General features: G+C 31.7%; 1 protein-coding gene across 14 annotated transcripts in view; it reads right to left on the bottom strand.

Moving 5' to 3' along the window:
• Positions 1-22,617, bottom strand: part of LOC143255610 (uncharacterized) — an 84,030-nt gene that overhangs the window by 59,327 nt on the left and 2,086 nt on the right. For 10 of the 14 annotated variants that reach the window (XM_076511503.1, XM_076511501.1, XM_076511504.1 and 7 more), the window contains exons 2-3: positions 21,313-21,465; positions 7,831-7,975 (exon numbers count right to left, since the gene is read on the bottom strand). In XM_076511503.1, coding sequence (XP_076367618.1) covers positions 7,831-7,975; positions 21,313-21,465 — 298 coding nt within the window. Of the gene's footprint in view, positions 1-3,473; positions 4,523-7,830; positions 7,976-16,100; positions 16,636-21,312; positions 21,466-22,617 lie in introns of those variants that run through there. The other 4 variants (XM_076511510.1, XM_076511511.1, XM_076511500.1 and 1 more) reach the window with 3 other exon arrangements.

The raw sequence follows: 22,617 nt of genomic DNA, 5'->3' as shown, positions 1-22,617 counted from the left end.
TTCTGTTACCTATGTAACTTTTTATAATGTACTTTCTGTTCGACACAAACATTTTAAAACTTAGGCGGCGAATTTCCTATTTTGATTATTTCTACAGTCGCGAAATTTATTTTCATAAAATGAGTGTACATCAACTTTTAATTTGAACATGACTTGCAAATTTAATAAAAGCAGTGTTATCTATGCTCATACAAGTACAATAAATAAAAATTACGAGTTTGGCCAACGGTATTTTGTTTTTGTATATATTCATGTAATTGGGTCAAATGCATATTAGAGATATAAGAAATATACAAAAGACACCTAAAAGAAAATAGGAACATACACCTCTGACGCATTTACTATTATGTAGTATTCTAATATTGATGTTGGTTTTAGTTAAATAAATATATATTTAGAAATGTATGGAACTTATGTTATTAGATGTGTTTTGTGAAAGTCTCGCCTGGTCTCTAAATTTGTAGCAGATTCTCGAGAGTGAGAATCAACAATATACCGAGTTTGTTAAATTTTAGTGATTGCCAGTATTATTCCCAAATGAACTTTCGATAACCTCGCCTTAAAGTTTATAAACCGATACGCGAAGAGACAGTTTATTGTTGTTAATTTGCTACAGCTGCTATACTATAAGCCTCTGAAGCTAAAACTGTGATAAACGGTTATAAATCAGGAACAGCAGATATTTGACCGTGGTGTTTATAGATTTCGAACATTACAAACCGTGTAACTTCGGTTAATTAACTTTGGACGATAGTATTTCTACGAGAACATTACATATTTTCGTCCGGAAAAAGCTCACTTGTAAAGAAGCTACATAGATGGCTTCTCGTCAACTGAAGTGTGCCTGTACATCAACGTATAATTAATTCGCTCATCCTGTAACTTCGATAAAATATTCAGTTCGAAACCGGATAGAAAACTCAGTATTGTTCGTAATTTTGTAAAATTTTTGTATATAAATCATTATTTGTAAAAACTGTTAAGCTAGCACTACACACAAATTTAAAATGTTATGAAAGGAGTGTTTTCTTATAGCAAAGCTACATCAGGCTATCTGTTGAATTCACCAAGGGGAATCGAACCTCTGATTTTAGCGTTGTAAATCCGTAAATATACCGTTGTACTAGCGTGGGGTGTTATGAAAGGAGCAGGGCAGGATGGAGAAATTTTTTACCAGTGATATAGAAAATAATAAAAATATGACTGATAATATGAAAATAAACATGAACTTTTGTAATGATAATACAATACTACCAAATTAGGTCTGAGCTAGTAATAGCACTGCCGATTTGTCTACAACAAACCTAGGTTTCGAGATCTAGTCAAGGCATACAAAAATGCTCTACTTGTTCGTTTCATATAGCTGATATGAAAATTTTCATTTCAGAAACAACCATTTGTTTAAAGCAGACACACCTGCTACTGATAAACAGTTCCAAGCAAATCAACAAGCTCTATAAAAAAAATAAAGTTATTTGTTTCAAATATTCGTACAAAACTAAACAAAGACTATCTGCGCAAGACTTCTTTATTTTTGAACTGGTAAACTAAAAGAAAGGCAGCTAGTCAACAGAACTCATCAGCAACTCTTAGGCTACTTTAATTAGCCTATAACGAAATTCCATTACTTTTATAGTTTTTCACATTTCAAAAGTACATTTTATAGAATGCATTTTTTCCTATTCTTAGAGTTTGAATAATTTTATTTTTTCAGCATTTAAATCAAGCTCTATATTATTTATTAAAGGATTTTTTTTATATTCTATATCTCTAATTTTCATTAATTCTTTTATTTGATTTCTGATTCATGGTTCTTCAATCTGTTTATTTGATAACATTCTATATTATGGCTTGCTTGCTTGTTTGTTTATTTGGACTTGAGCATAAAGCTACACTATGGGCTCTCTGCCCACCACGAGTATCGAGACCAGAGTGTGCAGACATACCACTGTGCCACGAGGGGAGATGAATTGCCTTGTCTCGCAGTTGGATGAAGATAAGTCTATTGACTTACAATGTTAAAATTCGGAGTTCAATTCCCCTCAATGAACACAGCAGATAACACAATATATTTTATTTAATGTTTTCAATGGTTAATTATGGTGGATTATATTATTGTTTAATTTTATCTGTGTGTGTTTTCTTATAGCAAAGCCACATCGGACTACCCCTGTGTTCACCGAGGGAATCGAACTCCCTGGTTGTAGCGTTGTAATCTGAAAGACTTACCGCTGTGCCAGCGGAAGAGTTGATTTGACCTACTTGCGATTTTAAATTGTAAACTTGAATTTTAAATTTATTTTGAATCTGATTTAATTTTGTTTTTCTAACTAATAGCTAGATGTCTTGAGCTATAATTTTGAGTAACATGTTCGATATAACATGAAAAGGATTGAGCTTACCTCAAATGTGACATAGAAACTTCTACAATTTGGAATAAACTAAAGGTTTCTTCACATGAATGTTGTTTGAAATAGTCTGTAAACTATATATAGTAATGAATTATGGTACATTGTACTCTTAACGTTCTTGTCTGAATTTGGGAGATAAATTAGAATTCCACTTATTTTTGTCTTGTGTCAATGTATATAGATTGTTTTAGACTTTATCAAGTATTCATGTTTCAAAGAAAGTCTTCTTCAGCCCTAATAGTCAGTTCACGTCACAACAAAAATGTAGAATGGTCTTTATGGGAAATACTTGACGACACATTTTTTATAATGAACAAATATTTTGTTTATTCGTTCACTTGTGTTTGTTGCTTCTGTCTTTGAGTTCAAAACTATTATTTTGTACAGTAAACTTCTTCAACCTAGATTCCGTATACACTTTTAAACTTACCTGTTAAACATCATTGTATCTGAATACCATACTTTTAGAAAGTAAAAACTGAGTCTAGCCAATAAAAATAAAGTTAGAAACAACACTCTCAGGACAATTATTGTCTGCGTCATTATTTTCAAGAGCAAAATGGAATGATTTTAACAACATTTCTATCAATTTTCAAAACAAATATCAACTTGTTTTAACAAGAATGATGAAAGCTATTTCCCATTTTTTTCATATGTAGATAAATATCATTATTTTTGATGTAAGAGAGTGTAAGTAAGTTAAATAAGTGCAAAATAATTTTAAAAGTATCCCAAAATGTAAAACATAGTTGCAAGTTACTTTATTGTTTTATAAATTTTACTGTTCACTGATATAAAACTGTTTTATATATATGTGAATTTTTATAGTTTGTCCAGTTGTATGAATAAGAATATTCACTTACTGACTTTTTAGAGTTCAGAGTAACGTTATATAACATTTTCTTAGTTCATCTCGGTTCAATAATATGCTCTATCACAATGATTTCCAGATTATTATAAAAAGATGTCACAGAACTATTTCTAAACACTTCCCTGTTAAAATGAGATGAATAGCAGTGTAAAGTCGGAATTAATAAAATATTTTATAAGTGTCTAAATCAATTTCTTATTTTTTTTTCATTAGAAACAACAAAGATTTTTTCATCATGAAATAGAAAACAATAGTTTATAGCTCATTTCTCACATTATAATTCAGTTAAGTTACTATAGGAAAAGTTTTATTAGAAGTTCTTAAGTTGCATTCTTAAAGTATTCGATTTTAGTCCTTTAGATCTTAAATAATTAAAAAGATCTATTCTCATTTATATTTTCTTTTCTTTATCCTTTAGCGTCATATGACTTGATTTAGTTGTTTTTACAGATATTTTTGAATTTTAAAGAACCAAACAGAACATTTTAAAACTTCTTTTCACATAGAGAACTATCTTACCCTTATCTTACTTGTATGATGTTTCATAAATATTAATTAATACTCAGAAACAACAATGTTTATTATGCTCCAAACTTTGTCTTTCTTATGAGGGTAACACCTAACGAGGGGTACTCCTGTGATTAGTTAAAAGAGGATATATGATGTAACAAAAATTTATAAATATTCCCTGCTTGATAAGATAAACTTGTATTTTCTTCAAGTATAAACATCAAAAATCATTAACTTGCCATATAGAACAGAAGAAGCCACCAGTCTATACCTGTTGCTATAATTATTGTAATTAAATGACATTCCTTGACTGCTCCAGTTACACCACTAACTAATAAACTAAAGAAATTTAGCAAGACAGTTAAATAGCACTATTAAATCCAGAAACCGACGAACTTTGATAAAATGTTACTGTAGGAGATACAATAAAATTTAAATGGGCGAACTTGTGAACGACAAGTATATTCCTATATATTTAAAACAACAAGCATTTCAATCAACACTCTAAAAGAGAAATGTAACAAGTACCAAACACCAGATACCACCTTAAATACTTGAAGTGTCACATATTTAGGAATTCTCTAAAGTAAAATTTAAGAACAGAGACAAAGAAGATCAGTACTTTAACAAAACTTGCAGAAAGTATGAAAATTTTGTCCCACGTTAAATTACGGATTTGTTAGTCTCCAACTGATTCATAGACGCCATTATGGACGAAGATATGGTAATTCTGTAAAACAAAGTCAGTTTTCAGTTGGTAATGTCACTTAAATCAAATAAAGTTATATATAAACAAGGAAAAGAATCATCCAGAAGTTATTGTGTAATCACATCATATAGTGTGGAAACATCAACTCATTCTGATAGAAGTATAAAACTCGAAAAATTAAGTAAACCACTGTTTTCTCTGAAAATAACAACTTCACATCAGGACAAATGGTGTTTCGTTTCAAGTGCATTTTAATGGGAACTGCAAGCGAAAACGTTCAAAAAATAAAAATTGGTCCCATTATTTGATAGAAAACGGAAAATGTTCTTAGTGTAAAAACATGGATATTATCTTCGAGAGTGAGATAAATTACTTTTGGAAACATTAATTCTAAGGCTAGAAAATATCATGAAGATCAGGATACTTTAGCTTCTACAACTGAGAGGAGGTTTATTTTACTTAAATAAATCACTCCATGGGCCAGTGAGCTCATTGATACTACATGGTAATTAAATTTCGTTCGAAATTTAGTACTGTCGAATTGATCTAATGATAAAGATTGAAAATGTATCTCCAAGGATGAATTAAGAAGATGGATTTACGCAAACAACAAGTCATCATAAGGATCCAATAATAAGAAAGTTGAGAATTAGAACCCTGTGAGATGTGTCTGATTTGTAAGAACTGCAAGTGAAAAATAATGAATATTGGGAATGGACTTCATGTAAAAGCGCAGATATTATGTTATATTTGCTTCAACCAATTTCACAGTCTATGACCACTAAATCTCTGAGTACAACATGATAATTACACTTTATATGTTTCATTAAGAACATCTATCAAAACTGAGCGTTTCATTTGTACTTCAAGAGTAAAATAAAATTATATCAGGCAGACGGTAGCCCTGCTTATGTACGAATGGCTTTGATTGTTCCTTTAAATGGTATTTTAGATATCTCTTCAATATGTCATCAGAACTTTAAAATAATATATAATATGTTTTATTTTATAACAATATCTATGTAATGATTGAGTCACAAGTTTTGGTAATATCTAAACTATCATAAAAAAGTTTCAAATTCTTGTTCTTCTTTTTACTACTTCTTTTTATTACATGATAACTCGAAAACTACAAAACTGTGTCAACCAAATTCACTGGAATAACACAGTTTCAAACGTATTCTCATGACAGCTGTTACGAGTATTAGCACTTTAATTAAAATAAAGTACAGACCAATATTTTCACCTTCTTAGGTCATCTTCAGGTTCTTCTTTTTAACCTGAAGATGACCTAAGAAGGTCATAACGTTGTTCTGTACTATAATTTTATTAAAGTGCTAATACCTATACCAAGTGTCTTGAGAATACATTTTTACTTCAAGTGAGTACCTCATCATCATGATTAGTCTCAAACGGAGTATTAGCTTTTATAAATATTGTTAATTAGAAACCATTTTATTAATATCATAATTATAGTGTAAGCGATATTACCATTATTCTTAAAGTTAGATTTCGTACAGTTTGTTTGTTTTCTTGAATTTCGCGCAAAGCTACCCGAGGGCTATCTGCGCTAGCCATCCCTAATTTAGCAGTGTAAGACTAGAGAGAAGGCAGCTAGTCATCACCACCCACCGCCAACTCTTGGGCTACTCTTTTACCAACATATAGTGGGATTGATCGTGACATGTTAACAACCCCACGGCTGAAAGGGCGAGCATGTTTACTGTGACGGTAATTCAAAAGCGCGACCCTCAGATAAGAAGTGAAGAGCCTTTACCCACTTGGCCATGCCGGACCACTAAAAAGTAAACTATTAATAAAGGAAATTAAGAAATAAATCAATGACAACAGATATCTAAGTAAGAAATATTCATAACTAAGCATACACTTATACATAGCGAAACTATTAAGCAGACGTCATAATTCAAAAATAAAACATTTCAGTAATAATAGTTAAAATGTTCTCAATGCAATAAAAGAGAAATTAATTTCAAAACAAAATATTCTAACATTCTCCAGATATACTTATTATTACGAGATTAAGTTTTCTAATGTAAGTGATTACAGTAGTTAAAATACTGATCCAATAGGTCTATTTTGTTTTTCTTTAGACTTTTAATTTGATACTGGTTTCAATACAAATGAGAAACAAAACCATCCATTGAGCAACCAGGCTGGTTGAGGTGTAACTTAATTCTAAGGTCATTCTCAGGATTTGTCGTTATTAAAGCCGCATTTAAGAGTAGTCTATGTTTATCCAACATACTGGTGGTTATACCTTGTGCACTGTATAAGATGAATCGTGTTTTAAATTTGACAAAAAATTAGTTTCGTTATGGTTTTATGGTTTTTAAAGTTAGTCAGAAGCAATACATAAGTTTTTATCATCAAGAAAAATTCAGCTTTTTCGGTTTGTAACCTTTTTCTTTCGTGGATATGTTTATTATCTTGGTATGTTTTATAATCATTATAGATGTTTTTCATGGGAAGGTTTTGATTGTAAGTAATGTTGCGTTTGATATAGACGAATGACAGTTTTAGTAGTGAAGGTATTGTGGTTTTTTGTTTATTTTAGTATGTAGAAAGCCATATTTTAAATATAGCTACATTAACAGGGTGTATTTGTGTTAGCAAATATCCAAGTGTGAATTTGATTGATTGAAGGAAAGATCAAAAGGAAGGCTGAATACTCGATAAGTTAGAGAAAAAACGTCATGTGTTTGAAATAAAATGGAAGAAAACTGGGAAGATCTTTTATATGGTGATAAACATAAGCAGGTAACCTTTTGGTAGGTATATTTGTGTTAGAAATGATATGACGGCCAAGATGTTTTGGTTTACGGATTTGGGGAAACAAGGAACCTCTTTTGTAGGTTTATTTTGATGTCAAGTGTTCAAAAATATTTTCATCAGTCTGATTTGTCTAAAGAGGCTATTATAAAATGGTATTTATAAACTCATTAGTTGGGTCATAAAAAGATATTTTGTAAAAAGCTGTATCGCTGAGTTATCGATGAACTTCAGTGATATTTTTTTACGAAGTAGAATAATTACCTCATCTTAAAAGGCAGGTTTTGTAAAAGTGTTACCGTCATTACCTTATAAATGTTGGATAAGTTGTCAAATAATTTTATATAAACCACTTCTTTTCTTTATCTCCTTGTCTCAGTTGTCCATTGGTTTTAAGTTTGCGGAGGATTCCCTCTCATTTTTTTCTTTAAAATTGCCCATAACTTCCAAATTGTTTTGTGTAACTATAATTGTGTATATACATATTTCTTCAAGTTACAGCCTAACCAAAATAGTTATATGTATGTTGCTGAACGTACCTCGAAATAAAATTGCACATTCCACACATCCAAATGGTGAAAACACTAAGGACGATAACGACACCAATGAGAACCACAATAACAACTAGACTTACTTTACTGACCTTTTCTTTGCTGCGAGAAACAACAACTTGTTCCCAGGTTCCTTAAAAAAGAAATATTGATAATATAATAATTTTGGTAAAGATGTGATATACATATTTTGTAAACGAGAGTTTTTAAACGTGGGCGTCCTTAAACATAAACAGTTTCTCTCTTCTGTTTTTAGATATAATTAGCATGCAATATAGACACCACTAAGAATTTACAAACGTTATACTTCATGAGGCAGTACTCAAAAATTGGGAATTGACTACCAAATGGAAGGACACAAATTTACAATGGTTTTCAGTTATCCTGATGTCTAAAGTATCTGAAAACGTGTAATGGGCATTCAGGTTCCTATCTAAATATATTTTTGGTATCCAAGTCTAAAATTAGGCTAGTTAATTTATAGTATTATATTTAAAACTCAGATTTATAAAATGATTTAGTACAAATCGTAATGACTCTTGCAATAATGGATTAACAACCATCATTTTATGTTTTATAGCTAAGTGAGAGAACTTATGATTAAGTGAATTTATTATTTGCAAAAGTGTGTAACTTTTATAGAACGTTTTAGGGGAAAATCTCCCATGAAATTGACCCCTAATTTTTCAGTATGTACTTGAGTTCAGTTAAAGCATGCACTATGGAATAAAACTATAAGTAAACACACTGAATTTATTTTCTAAAAGCTAAACTAACAAAATGCATGTGTTAACCATGAGACAAAGACCTGTTCATCTTCGCAACTTCTTTAAACGATTGTTTAAATAAATACCTGAGTGTCATTTTGAGATTGCTACATCTATAAAAGTAGGTATTAAGGAAACTTAATGGTCGTTTACGTTTAGTCTTGATACAACTTCTGTAGGATAAAATATGTTAAAACAAGTGCCTGCACGTTAAGATATAGATAACTTGACCTTAACTGCCCATTTCTGTAATTTTTGAAATTTTATGGGCCCGGCATAGCCATGTGGTTAGGGCACCTGACTCATAAGCCGAGGGTCGCGGGTTCGAATCTCCGTCGCACTAAACATGCTCACCCTTTCAGCCGTGGGGGCGTTATAATGTAACGGTCAATCACACTATTCGTTGTTAAAAAGTATCCTGGGAATTGGCGGTGAGTGGTGATGACTAGCTGCCTTTCTCTCTAGCCTTACATTGCTAACTTAGAGGCGACTAGCGCAGACAGTCCTCCTGTAGCTTTGCGCAATATTCAAACCAAAATGAAATTTTACTGGAATAATAGTAAAACATCGTCAACTTGCGGCGTCCAGTAGAGTGAGTACAGACAGAACGCGGTTCTTCTTAAAAAATGGTAGATTGAACTTGATTTGTCATTAAGTACTAGTGGCATTTATGTTAGTGAATTCAGTGATACTTGCATCAATTCCTTGTCTCTCCTTAACTAAACTCACAAGCCTTTGCATTTTTCATAGAGGATTACCGAGTGTGTATCAGGTCAGACAGTTTGTAACTGGAATCAGTCACTATAGATTAAGTACATTTGAAAGATAAACATGAGGAATATGCTGAATAACGAAAGTCCAACCAAATAGAAACCGATACATGTCTACTGCGACAAGTAAAGGATGATGCAGAAAGCTGCCCATGTGTGATCGATCTGATTACAGGTGATACAGATGTCTTCATCAAACGCCTTAGATATTAATAACAAAATATTCATCAGAAAGGTCATTAAACGTTGTGTGAAATTTAATGATGTCACAGAATTGGTTTTAGCATTGTGAGTTGTGTGCACTGCGTTGTTGGGACTTCATCCACAGACTAGGTGTAATACTCTCAGCGTACTGACCAGAGAAGGAAAGTTGAAGATTCTTCTTTGAGATCAGGAGTTCAGGAAAACATTTTTAATAACTTGGAACCAAATCAAAACTTCCCATAAAATTGTGCAACATCATCCACAAATTTACTTCCCAAGTGTACTGTACCAACAACAAAATGGTCAAGATGAATTAACTGCATAGAAAAATTTCATGGTAGAGATCGAACCTAGGATCTACTACCATGTAAGCACACCCTGCTGCAGCACACAAACTATCAGGCTGCTATTTGGATGTGGAGCATCGAGAAATTCCCTGAAATTCATTATCACACTAAATCATGTGGCTGAAGAACAAAGAAAGTATTGTTATCCAATAGATTACAGGTTCTCCAGCTCCAGGGATCGTCCTCGGTTTAGTAACATGCAAGAATACTTAAGTTGCCAGTCTTTTGAATAAATTCAAATGCGTGTTATCAAGTAAGCTTTTAATTAGCACAAATGAAGCTGATAATGATAAGGAGACGCAACTGTCGAATGCAGAAGATTAGTGTAATAGTAATGTTGACTACACTGACATTTTTTCTAATATTCTTTGTTTCTGTAAAAACAGTTTGCTATACCGATGTACTTTGTTATTCTTCAGAAGCAGCGTAGTTTGTTGTACTTTTGTTGTAATGCATTGCTCTCGGGCCTGGCATGGCCAAGCGCGTTAAGGCGTGCGCTTCGTAATCTGAGGGTCGCGGGTTCGCGCCCGAGTCGCGCCAAACATGCTCGCCCTCCCAGCCGTGGGGGCGTTATAATGTCACGATCAATCCCACTATTCGTTGGTAAAAGAGTAGCCCAAGAGTTGGCGGTGGGTGGTGATGACTAGCTGCATTCCCTCTAGTCTTACACTGCTAAATTAGGGACGGCTAGCACAGATAGACCTCGAGTAGCTTTGTGCGAAATTCCAAAACAAACAAACAAAAAACAAGCATTGCTGTTACAATACATAAAAAGTGTATACTGTATTTCCACAAATATATCAAGACATTTCATACAAAATTTACATTAATATACGCAGAAACTAGTAGTGAATGATATTCAATGAATCAAATATGTCTAAAAAATAATCATTTCAAAACTAAATGCCAGTTTTGAGGTATGTCATATGAGGTGCAAAACGGGCTTTAGCTAAGAACCTGGGTTGTCCACTCACATAACTCTAAATAGTTTTGACATCAAAATAAGTGGAAGCATTAGTAGTTATTAGTCCATTCATATGGTGACTAGTTCAGTGACCAATTTCTAACACAACTTTATATTATGCTATGGGATTTTTAACTTGTTTATGTGTTTTATTTATGAAGTAATCAAATTTGCCTAGTCATAGTAAGCTTCCCATTTTGTTTTCAATCCCACTGGGTTAAAGTATTCTTCTCAAGTGAAGTTTTATTTTAAAGAGTAATAGCTTGCAATGGAAAATAATTGAATTTTAGAGTTAATTTCACTTCATACCCATGCCATATCTATGTTGTAATTAAGTTTAAAATCATGAAATTTAAACCTAAAAATGTATTGTAATTTCACTATTACACTTTTTTTACACGTCAGACTTAATTATGACTCATGACTAATTAAAGTGGTTATAGTAATTACTTCCATTCTTATTTCATTACTTTTGTTCAAAACCCTTTGTTTTTTATGATGTTACACACACATAAAAAATAACTTTTATATTATTGTTGTAACCTGTCATATCATTTACTAGGTCCTTCTCAATTATTTAGTAAAAATAATACATAGTTTAGTCCAGAAGAGGATATTTCTTAAATCAGATTTCTTTCAGCTAAATTCACTTATACGCCTAATTTCATAAATAAACATTTCAGCATAAACTTTTTAACTTAATACGGGTTTCACTTTAAACACAATGTTTCAATAACACTAGAGGGCATATGCCTAATTTAAAATTACGTTTGATAGCAAAACAATTAACACACCAAGTAATTGAATAATATTACAGATTCAATGGTTAACATTGATTATTTTTTCTGACGTTAAACTAACTTCTCATAAACAATCTACAAACTAAATACTTCACACAATTCTTATTAGCTTCTCATTGAATACTCCTGATTCATCATTAGCTGGTTACTTGTATTTATAAACAATGCAAGCTTGTCTCTAAATATTGTCGAAAATGTCAAGATTCTTGACATAATTTAAATGATATTTCCATCAATTATTTAAATAACAACATTAAAAGCAGAACTTAAAACAGTGTGTGACATTTTAAGTACCTTATAGAGCCATTCAAAAATTACAAATGTATTTTATTTTTACTGCTATAAAGTTACTTTTTAAAGCAACATATTTAATTTTACATAGTGGGGAAGTGTGTTTAGCATGCCTTTTTTACTAAATCATTAAAACATCCATAGAAAATCAGACAACACTCTTTCATTTTTTTTAATTATAAAAGCATGTAATTTGCACAGTGGTATTAGTGCACATTTGGCGAGATTGAGGAAAGTACTTATATTTTCCAGGATTAAATCAAATCTCAGATGTTTTCTACGTAAAAGTATCTTCAGTGAGATAATAACCTCAGTTATTTTATATACGTATCTGGGTATCCAGGTAAAGGAATCTAAAGTGTTATACATATTATACGTAATACCTTTTCAATTATCACTATTATCAACGCTAACTATTCACAAGATAAAACCTGTGCAAGAAATTTAAAGTGAGAAAATCTTTTAAATGATTTATCAATTTTAGAACATACGAAATAGATAATCTCTAATAGTTTTATAAAGTTCTGAAAAACAGCTATGAGAAAATCTAAGAGAAAATGCATCTGGTTAGCAGAAATTATAAGATTGTATTTGTTCTGTGTTTTATTCATATCAAGTCCACGTTTATTAAAGACTCAAATATGACAAGCCTCTACACATATTCTCTCCCACCTTGTTTTCACTCGTTCTGTAAAAGATTCTAATTATGTGTATGTGTGTATATATATATATATAGATATGTTTATGTCTATATATATATCAATCTACCTTCCTTTTTCTTTCTGAATATCAATGTGGATATTTGTGTTCTGAAAACACGCTAAGAAGCGTCATGAATGTGAAGAAGAAATACAATTCACATTTTTAAAGTTAAATTCAGTTGAACACTAGGTGGCAATTCCAAAGATAACAGATACCAATTTTCAGTAACAATGGCCTTCTTGCTGTATACTCTTCTACTGATTCTCAATATTTTATTTTTCCAGTTACTTCATACATTGTCTTCTGACAGTCTTGTTTCCTTTGGATGTTTATTAATGCTTTCCATGATTACCTGGTTCTCTTCACTAGGGCAGAAGAGATCCATACCCTGCCCTGTAGTTTTGCAGAATTTGACAAAGGATTTCTATTAAGAGATTGTCAGCTTCCTCGACCTAACTCTAATACATGTGTCCAAGTGATGGTTCACCCATGCAATTGCTTTGTTCTCTTTTTACCGTATAGGAAGTAACTGTGCTGAGTTTTACATAGTGCATGAGAAAATAATATGAAAATATTATATTGGTAACATTGTCTATTTGTGGTTCATTGTTTTCAGAAATCTAGAAGAGCCCTTGCTTTATGGTATTCAGCTCACATTTGTGCTGATTGTTGGAAGCTTGAATATTCCACTAGTCTTATACGAGATCTAGTTACTCCAAATAACTATTAATACACAGCCAATTAAATTGTTCTGGATATGATACATCCCATGAATAGTTTTAAAAAATCTTTTGTTTCTTTTAATTATTATCTACCAACATAAAACTCTGGGCTTAGGCCATAGCAAAGAAGGTGACATATTTTAGTTTTATTTCCAGCAATATGTTTCAGTGCATTGACGTCTTTGGTTATCATGATGTGAATGTGGATGGTTCAGTTGAATTTCATTTCAGAGGTTATGCATAGGTACTTCAATGTTTTTTTGTTGTTGTTTTCGTTGCTTTGTTTTTATAGGGAGGTAGTAATTCCTGCAAATGATAGTGGTAGTATATCCTCATCAGTCTCTCTATTGTTGAATGTGCAGAACATGGTTGTGACTTTTACATCATTGATAACAATTCCTGTATTGCTAAATCATTTGACCACCCTATAAAGAAATGATTGATTATATTTTGGATTTCAGCTTTGTTGGAACCTTTACTGTACACTACAATGTCATAAGTAAAAGTACATGGAATCTGACAAACTAGATCCATTGTTTAGATGTTGAAGAGGACTGGTTGAATTTGTGATCCTTGAGATAGACTAATATTAATGGTGATGCAATCTGTTTACCAGTTTCCATGCCCCATAATAGATATTTTGAAAGTTAGTACAGCTATTATCCAGCTTACACATATTACATTGATTCCATGCCTCAGCATTTTGTCAGCAAGAAAGGGCTGAACTTTACTGTAGGCATCTTTCATACACAAAACTATTATCAAAGTGTTTTAACTGGCTTTAAAGTCTTCCCATGCATCAGATGCAAATTTAATGGTACTAAACCAGATTTCTTTCCCACTGAGATAACGCTTTAATGATAATGGTAGTAATGGTTCAGCCAAATAGGGTAGTTTTTCAGCTAAATCTTTATGGACAACGTTTTATAAAACCATGATCCAATGGAAGTTGAAACAAAAGTAATCTTTCATGGGTCTGGGTAAGGATTTGATAAAGGCATCATTCTGTTTGCTAGATACTTTGAGCTTTGATACTTTTACAAGGTTGTTTCTGTTAGTTTCTTGAAGTTGAACATTCTTGCACTATTTTGACCTGGAGTTACATCATTAGGTATATTTATGGTTCTGTATATAACATTCAAGATAAAGATGTTATTGTATTTCAGATCAGGATTGCTATACCTAATGGCTCTTTTGCATACAATCATAGTCACATTGATTATGTATCTATCTTGCCTTGTCTTGTTCTATATTGATCGGAAAATAACAGACAGCATCATGTTTTTGGTTCCCGTACTACCAATAAACTTTGGGAAATCATTTAAATGAAGTGCATGTGAAAATGGCAAAGCTAACTAACTTGACTTTACTTGATGGCAAACAAATGTTCAAATGTAGGAATGTTGCTAGACAGTTTGGCATACTCATATAGGATTTTAGATTATTTTATACCATTTTTTCTAGTTTTCACAAAAGCACCTTACAGCTGAAGTGACTACTATAAACATTAAAGGTTGATTAACAAAAGAAAGATCTATACAGGAGTATTGGTCTCCTTAGCACTCAGCAATTTGTTGTTAATTCACTTGAATTTAGCAGTACAAATTTAGTGAGTGGCTATAAAGTGAAGAGAATATAAACATTTCTCGTTAATGTATTCATCTTAAGTAAAGTGACTCCAAATGTTAGATACAAAGGAGTGTTATCATGTTAACAGCCCGCAATCATTAACATGACGTGTGGCATACATACTGATCATTTGTATGTGTGAAGATAACTTTGAATCATATATATGGGCAATTTCTAATGTTGCTTTTCTGTAAAGCTGCAGTGGTTTTCTCAGCCTCTGAGTCATAATTTTGTATCAAGTTAAGTAAAGCCACTGAGTGAGTTCTTCACAGTCTGAGCTCAGTCTTTTAAAAGATTATAATGGCATAAAATTCAGAAAACTTCTAAAGGGTAGTAATTATATCTCCTGATTCCCCTAAACATAAATTAGCTTATCAAAATATAAGAATGACAGAATCGAGTGCACTTTTTATGCATTTTTTCACTTACTATCTTGTTATTTATGCCTCAGAATCTCCTGCTGGTCTGCTAATGAATACAAAAGCTCTGTGTTATCTGCAGAAGCCTGTCAGAAAGATATCTTTAATGTATCATTGTATGTAGACATGGGTTACTATGTCATCATAATATAGGATTAAATCATTATATATGTAAAAACGGCTTGTTTGGGTTGAGAAAATATTTTACGTAGAGGAGCAAACAATGTTTCAAAGAAGGTCAAAACGTTGTTTGCTCATCTACATAAAATATTTTCTCAACCCAAACAAGCCATTTTTACATATATATTTCTCTACAAGTGGGTTTTCTCGACATCACTGAGGATTAAATCATTGATTTAACATTTAATGAAAAAATAAAACTGTACTGTTTTGCATAAGTAGCAATTTCAGATGCTTTCAAGGAATAAGAAACATAGCAGGGTAAGATAGTGTGTTAGACCTTATCCCCCACTAAGTTAGTGTTTTTATTGTGTTTACAACTGATGCTACTCCCAATGCAATGACCACCTGTGGTATAGAGTGGTAACAGAGGGGTGAGTCTGATATCTTTAAACTACCTAACACCTACATGCATTGTGATTATTAGGATTCCAACTTTTTAAAATCTGAGAAAATTACTAGATTGTTTTTCATACCAAAACAGTTTAATTTAGATCATAAACATGGTAGTTTCACAGATTTTTTAAAGAGAAACTGAACTTCGAATGATACATAAGTTATTGTTATATCTCTTTCTAACATAATAAGTTTAATGGCCTTCAGTTATCAAAAAAAGTTTATAAATTCTATATATCTCTTTTACATTTTTATACAAATATATAAAAATATCAAAATTAAGAATACCACCTGATTTCATAAGACAATACCTAAACTTATACTGGTGCTAATTAAATTGTATTCATGTTCTGTCTGATACAATAAACAAGATACAGAATCCCCCACATGTAAAATACAGTTGAAAAGACTGTTCATGTTTCTTTACCAATTTTATTTTTACAATAAAAATCAGCATTGCATAATTAATTATAAAACATACAAGAATAAGGGAACAAAAATTGTCAGAAGACTTGATGTTGGAGAAAATAATTTCATCTTCACATTGGCATCTGGCAGGAAAATTAGTCTACAGTACCAACATGACCTCGTATTCAAATTCCCTTAAACACACAGGAAGTCAGAAAATTATTTAGATTAAATTGATCTTAGGATATCTTGAAATTCTGCAAGATTTTGAATAACTAACTTTCGATTATTTTTTTATGAAGTCATCTGTTTTGAATAAAATGACTGTTGATTTCCAATTAATTTTGTGAAAAGAATGTATGATATTAAAAAAATTATAATATTTGTGTTTCCATATTTAATGTCTATTTTTATGTTCAGAAACTGTTGTTGAATATCATTATATATATATGTAATTTCAGGCAGATTATTACCATAACCATGCAAGCCCACAGGAGCCACTTTTGCTTTCTCAATAGCTACAGTACTTTATATGTTGTCATCTATGAGCCAATAATTTCAACACATTTTATTTTGGCATTAAAAATAAATAATCCCCAGCAGAATTCAACTGAATTCAGATTTTGCAATAAAACGTTCTTATGGTCATGGTTAATATTAATGTTGCATTATAGTACACATTAATACACACTCAGAAAGCTATGTACACTATTCCACTGTAAAACACATTTCATAACAAAAACAGTTACAAACACCAGTAGCCAAACTATCAAGACATTGTGTCTCCATACTCACACTAAAGACGACATAACAGAAAAATAAATATAAGCAAAATTTTCCTAAAGTATAACTAGTGCACTATAATTCATTACAATGTTACTACTACTTGACTGAAAAAGAAACACAACAAACTGACTGCACACAGAGGAGCTATATGTAAACACTTAATGCTCTGAAACTATAAAAGAAAAGCACATGGTCTAATCTACATACATTTTACTACAAGTAAGAGTGTGGGAGGTTTGCAAAATATTGGTTCAGAATTTTATCTTAGAAAAACACTTGATAATTAGGAAAGTTAACTTTGTGATCATCTAACCAATGTAACTTTAATAATCAAATGGCAATCAAATTTTACTATGAAAAGTAACTTGATATTTGGAGATTTAAGAATGCAAATTTATTTCAGTCATTGAACTTATGAGCCAGTGACAATGCTAACTGCTGATTATCTAGCTAAAACCTTAAGATCGTTGTTGGCATCTGTACTCTACTACTCTACTGGTATTTTCTTGTGTGATATTTCTTGTACAACTGGATAAGTACTGTCAGAATGTTTTTTAATCCACTGTTGCACTGCTTATCCATAATTCCATTTATTCTACAAAGTGATTTATCTGAAATGTTTAAGGAAATAATAAGACTTTTGTCCTCATGCAGAAGCCAATCTGAGACATCCTGAACATTAAGAATACAGTGTAATAGAAACTGAGCTGATCATTAGTTTAGTACCTCAGAGAGGCAAAAAGATTAATTTCTGAAGGGTTGGTTTGTTTTGAATTTTGCGCAAAGCTACACAAGGGCCATCTACACTAGCTGTCCCTAATTTAGCAGTGTAAGTCTAGAGAGAAGGCAGCTAGTCATCACCACCCACTGCCAACTCTTGGGCTACTCTTTTACCAATGAATAGTGGGATTGATCATCACATTATAACAGTCAATATGCTGAAAGGGCAAGCATGTTTGATGTGAGAGGAAGTTCAACCCACGACCCTCAGATTACAAGTCGAGTGCCTTAACCACCTGGCCATGCCGGGCCAATTTCTGAAGGAATCTTGTTTCAGATTTCTACATAACCTATGGTGTTCCTTGTAGTATTCCTCCTCTCAAATAAAAGCTCATTATTTTCATGTAAATAACCATCTTCACCTTGGACTTTTACTATCACCCATTGGTAAAACAGCTCAATCTAGCAAATGTGGACATTCTTCACCAGTAACACCTCAGTCTCTCAGTTTTAAGTAGCATTTACCAGAGCTGTGGCTGAGATAACAGGCTTGAGAATCCTGAAGAGAACATACCATTCAGCCTCAGATTCAATGGACCATAGGCTACCTCAAAGATCATCTGTTGGACATAACATAAGCAATGAGCTTAATCAAGGAAGAGAACTCTATTGGCCATTCTGGTTGCACCAGATTGTTTTCATAATTAGCAAAAATCCATTGTCCAAGAAAAGGCTTATTGTAATACCAAAAACCTTTTCTAACAGCCATCTATTCTTTTGGTTATAAATCTTATAGCTTGACTTAAATCTGAGGGTGGTGGGTTCGAATCCCCATCACACCAAACATGCTCACCCTTTCAGCTGTAGGCACTTTGTAATGTTACTGTCATTCCCATTATTCACTGGTAAAAGGGTAGTCCAATAGTTGACAGTGAGTGATGATGACTATTTGCCTTCCCTCTTTCTTACACTGATAATTTGGAACGACTTGCACAGACAGCCCTCATGTAGCTTTGCGTGAAATTCAAAAGCCAAGACTATCGATAAATGCAAACTTATTAAAAGCTGGTGTGAATTAAATTTATCATAATAATTAAAACTTTTCATTTTTTCATATCTCCAAGATCATTTATTCACACCATTGTATTATAAAAATTAATTATAAATTCACCTCATAGTATGTCACGTTTTTCATGCATAGTATTTAATTACATGGAGCTCTCACACCTTATCTATCTTATTTATTTAGACAATCAAGTTTATTTTGATGTTGCTACCATTTATTTGCTCCAGTACAATGAATATAGCAGTTTCTAGCACTTAAAGTGCTGTTTTTGCAACTTCTTTTGCCCCAGCACATGATAAGCTCCAAACAGCTATTTATAAAAATGGGTTTTATTTAGTATGTTTCATTACATTTTTGATTTCACTAAACATCAAATTCAGATTTTATTTCTAATTTATATTTGCTTGTGACTTACACTACTGAAAGCTGACATTAGTTGTTTGCCAAGACCGTCGTGTTATAATATGGTCTCTGAATTTTGTCATTCATTCAAATCTCATGTGTATCGTTCTGTGTGTTTGAACATCAGTGCAGAAAGAATAAATGCAACTGGCGCCATCCATAATCCGGATACAAGGAAAAATGTCAATATTTGATTAGGAATTTTAAACTATTTTTGATGCCTTATGTCGATGTTTTGGAATCCATTTAATGTTTTTAGTTGTTGTTGCATAAACCTAGGTATTCCTTTTACACTTTTAAACTTAAATAATAATAATGGTCAAATTGTAGTATAATAATAATAAGTAAAAATGATAGTCTATGTGCCAGTGTTGTTGTCTTTGATATTCTTTGAGCTAATAATCAAAATATTTAGAGATGTGTCTTTAGTTGTATTTATATGCTGGGTAGAACGAAATAAATTTAATTGAATAAATTGATTGGTTCTACACTGAAATAAACACTTTACTGGATTTTCTCAACTACGTTATTTAATTAAATAAAATTCTATTTAAAAATATAATTATGAAAGAATAACAAAAAGTCATTAATAATAGGTGCAAATACTGAAATAATTTAAAACTAATCCTACATTTCAAAACTTTAATTTGTGCTCTTTATATGATTTCAACTTACAAGTTTGAAGATGAATCCATAAATTTCATAACATGGAATGTCTAGAAAAACTCTATTTAAAAATTATTATGAGTACGAAAAAACATTTTTCAATAATCATAAGAATCAATACAGTTTTACGTCTACACTTTGTTTATAAAATTTGAAAATAAATTATTTTGTAAAAACATTAAGCGGGCCCAGCATGGCCAAGCGTGTTAAGGCGTGCGACTCGTAATCCCAGGGTCGCGGGTTCGGATCGCGGTCGCACCAACCGTGTTTGCCTTTTCAGCCGTGGGGGAGTTATAATGTGACGGTCAATCCCGCAATTCGTTGGTAAGAGAGTAGCCCAAGAGTTGGCGGTGGGTGGTGATGACTAGCTGCCTTCTCTCTAGTCTTACACTGCTAAATTATGGACGGCTAGCACAAATAGCCCTCGAGTAGCTTTGCGCGAAATTCAAAAAACAAACAAACAAAAACGTGAAGCAGCGCAAATTTTATAAGATAAAAAATTCAATGAGAACATTAATACTATTTAATTTTCTAGAAAAACATATTTAGTAACAGTTCATTTATTAAATATTACACTCTACAAAAATTTATCCATTATTGTCAGTTTAACTATTAAAAGCAGAAAGAAAAGGTAAGCGAAATTACACTCAACCAGCTACAATAATATTAATATTGAGAATTAAAATGAAATATTCACTATACCAAAAAACAGTTTAACTCTTTAAACTGAATTTATGTAAATTAATTATATTCATAGGAAAATAAGACAACAGTTCGACGGAGAGTATAACTTGAAAGATCAGTATTATTTCCCTACTGCTTCAGATGTAAATGCCGATAAAGGTACAAACATAAGTCAGTTAAATTTGGAGAAAGTTGGTTTCTATTAAAATAAAAATTATTCATTAGGTACTATAAAGTTATGATAAATAAGTTTTTACACTGTACTTTGGTAAAATTACATTTGAATACAATAATTATTCACTGCAGAATGTAATCAAAGAGCATGTTAAATTCTGAAATAAATATCTAAAATTTTATATTGTTTTATATTTTCATCAAGTCGCTGATGTTTTTAGTCTTAATAATTGGTTAATGTTTATTGGGTTCGTTACTTTTCTGTTATCTTCTTGAAGATAAAGAAAATAATATAATATATCACTTCATTCAAAAAATTTGATTTCAGTAACATGAATTTTATGTTATTCATTATATTTTAAGCAATTCTTACCTAGCAAACAATATTTTCCTTTAGTAGTTGTTACTTCTTCGTAGCCTTCTTGGCAAGTACATATTCCAATACCTCTATCAAATTTACATCCACTATTGTTGCTCATTACTTGACACTGTTCGTCTGACTGACAAAGTTCCCGCAAATCGGAACCTGAAAAAGTAATAATTTCGCACTAACTGGGAACCACAAAACATTTGTGTTACTTTTCATCTGTTTCTCTTGAATTTTCTTTATTCTAACATTTTCATGCATGTCATTTAAGTAACATTTCTTTCAGGCTCTAATAGTACTTTATTTGAATACAAGGCTTCTAGAATAATACAAAAGAATTCTAATTATAGAAACAAAATTTATAACTTTATTTATCTCATGCATCAAGTATTAGTTAAGCCTGTATTAAGTACGGCCTATATTCGATAATAAATTACAATGTAATTTGTGTACGATTTTTGGTTTAGTTTAATTAGGGTTAAATACTTTTTAGGCTGAATACTTTTGTTTGTTTGGAATTTCGCACAAATCTACACGAGGACTATCTGTGCTAGCTTTCCCTAATTTAGTGGGATTGATTGTAACATTATAACGCCCCCACGGCTGGGAGAGCGAGTATATTTGGCGCGACGCAGATGCAAACCCGCGACTCTCAGATTACGAGTCGCACGCCTTAACGCGCTTGGCCGTGCCGGGCCGGTGCTGAATACTATCAATAAGTAAACATATTAATATTATACTATAGTCTAATGCTGGACTAATGTTTTATCAAAACTTTGATAAAACATATGTTGCTGTACAAGGTGTCTAATTAATTATATTTGCATCTGTTTTTTGTTTATATATCTTAAAGTGCGCATGCATGTGCAGTTAGTCTATCTGAGTCGTTTGCCTTTTTTCAGAACAAACAAGAACTGAATATTATTATATTATAATTTGCATTTAATTATTTTGTGCAAGGTAGGCTTAATATATGCGCTGTAATATTTTACCGATTTCAATGTAAAAGGAAACTAGTATCGTTAAATTAATCTCATTAGCACTTTCATACGCACATTGACACGTTACCTGAAACATTGTGATTTTCTTAAACTCCAATACTTTTTAAGTAAATCAAGTTATCATGAGGTCTCAAATTAGTAATCGATACTGAAGTTAAATATTTATTCGTAAAGTACCAAATATATTATCCATAAGAATACTTCTCTGATATTTCTTTGGTTTTAGTGTTAAATTTCACAAATATTATTCAGGTGATATTTGTTTTATTTACTGAAAGATTTATTTTTCAAATCACTGAGTTTGCAGCCC

The sequence above is a fragment of the Tachypleus tridentatus genome, chromosome 7, assembly GCF_004210375.1.
Source record: "Tachypleus tridentatus isolate NWPU-2018 chromosome 7, ASM421037v1, whole genome shotgun sequence".
Taxonomy (NCBI): domain Eukaryota; kingdom Metazoa; phylum Arthropoda; class Merostomata; order Xiphosura; family Limulidae; genus Tachypleus; species Tachypleus tridentatus.
This window is presented reverse-complemented; position numbering and strand designations above follow the sequence as displayed.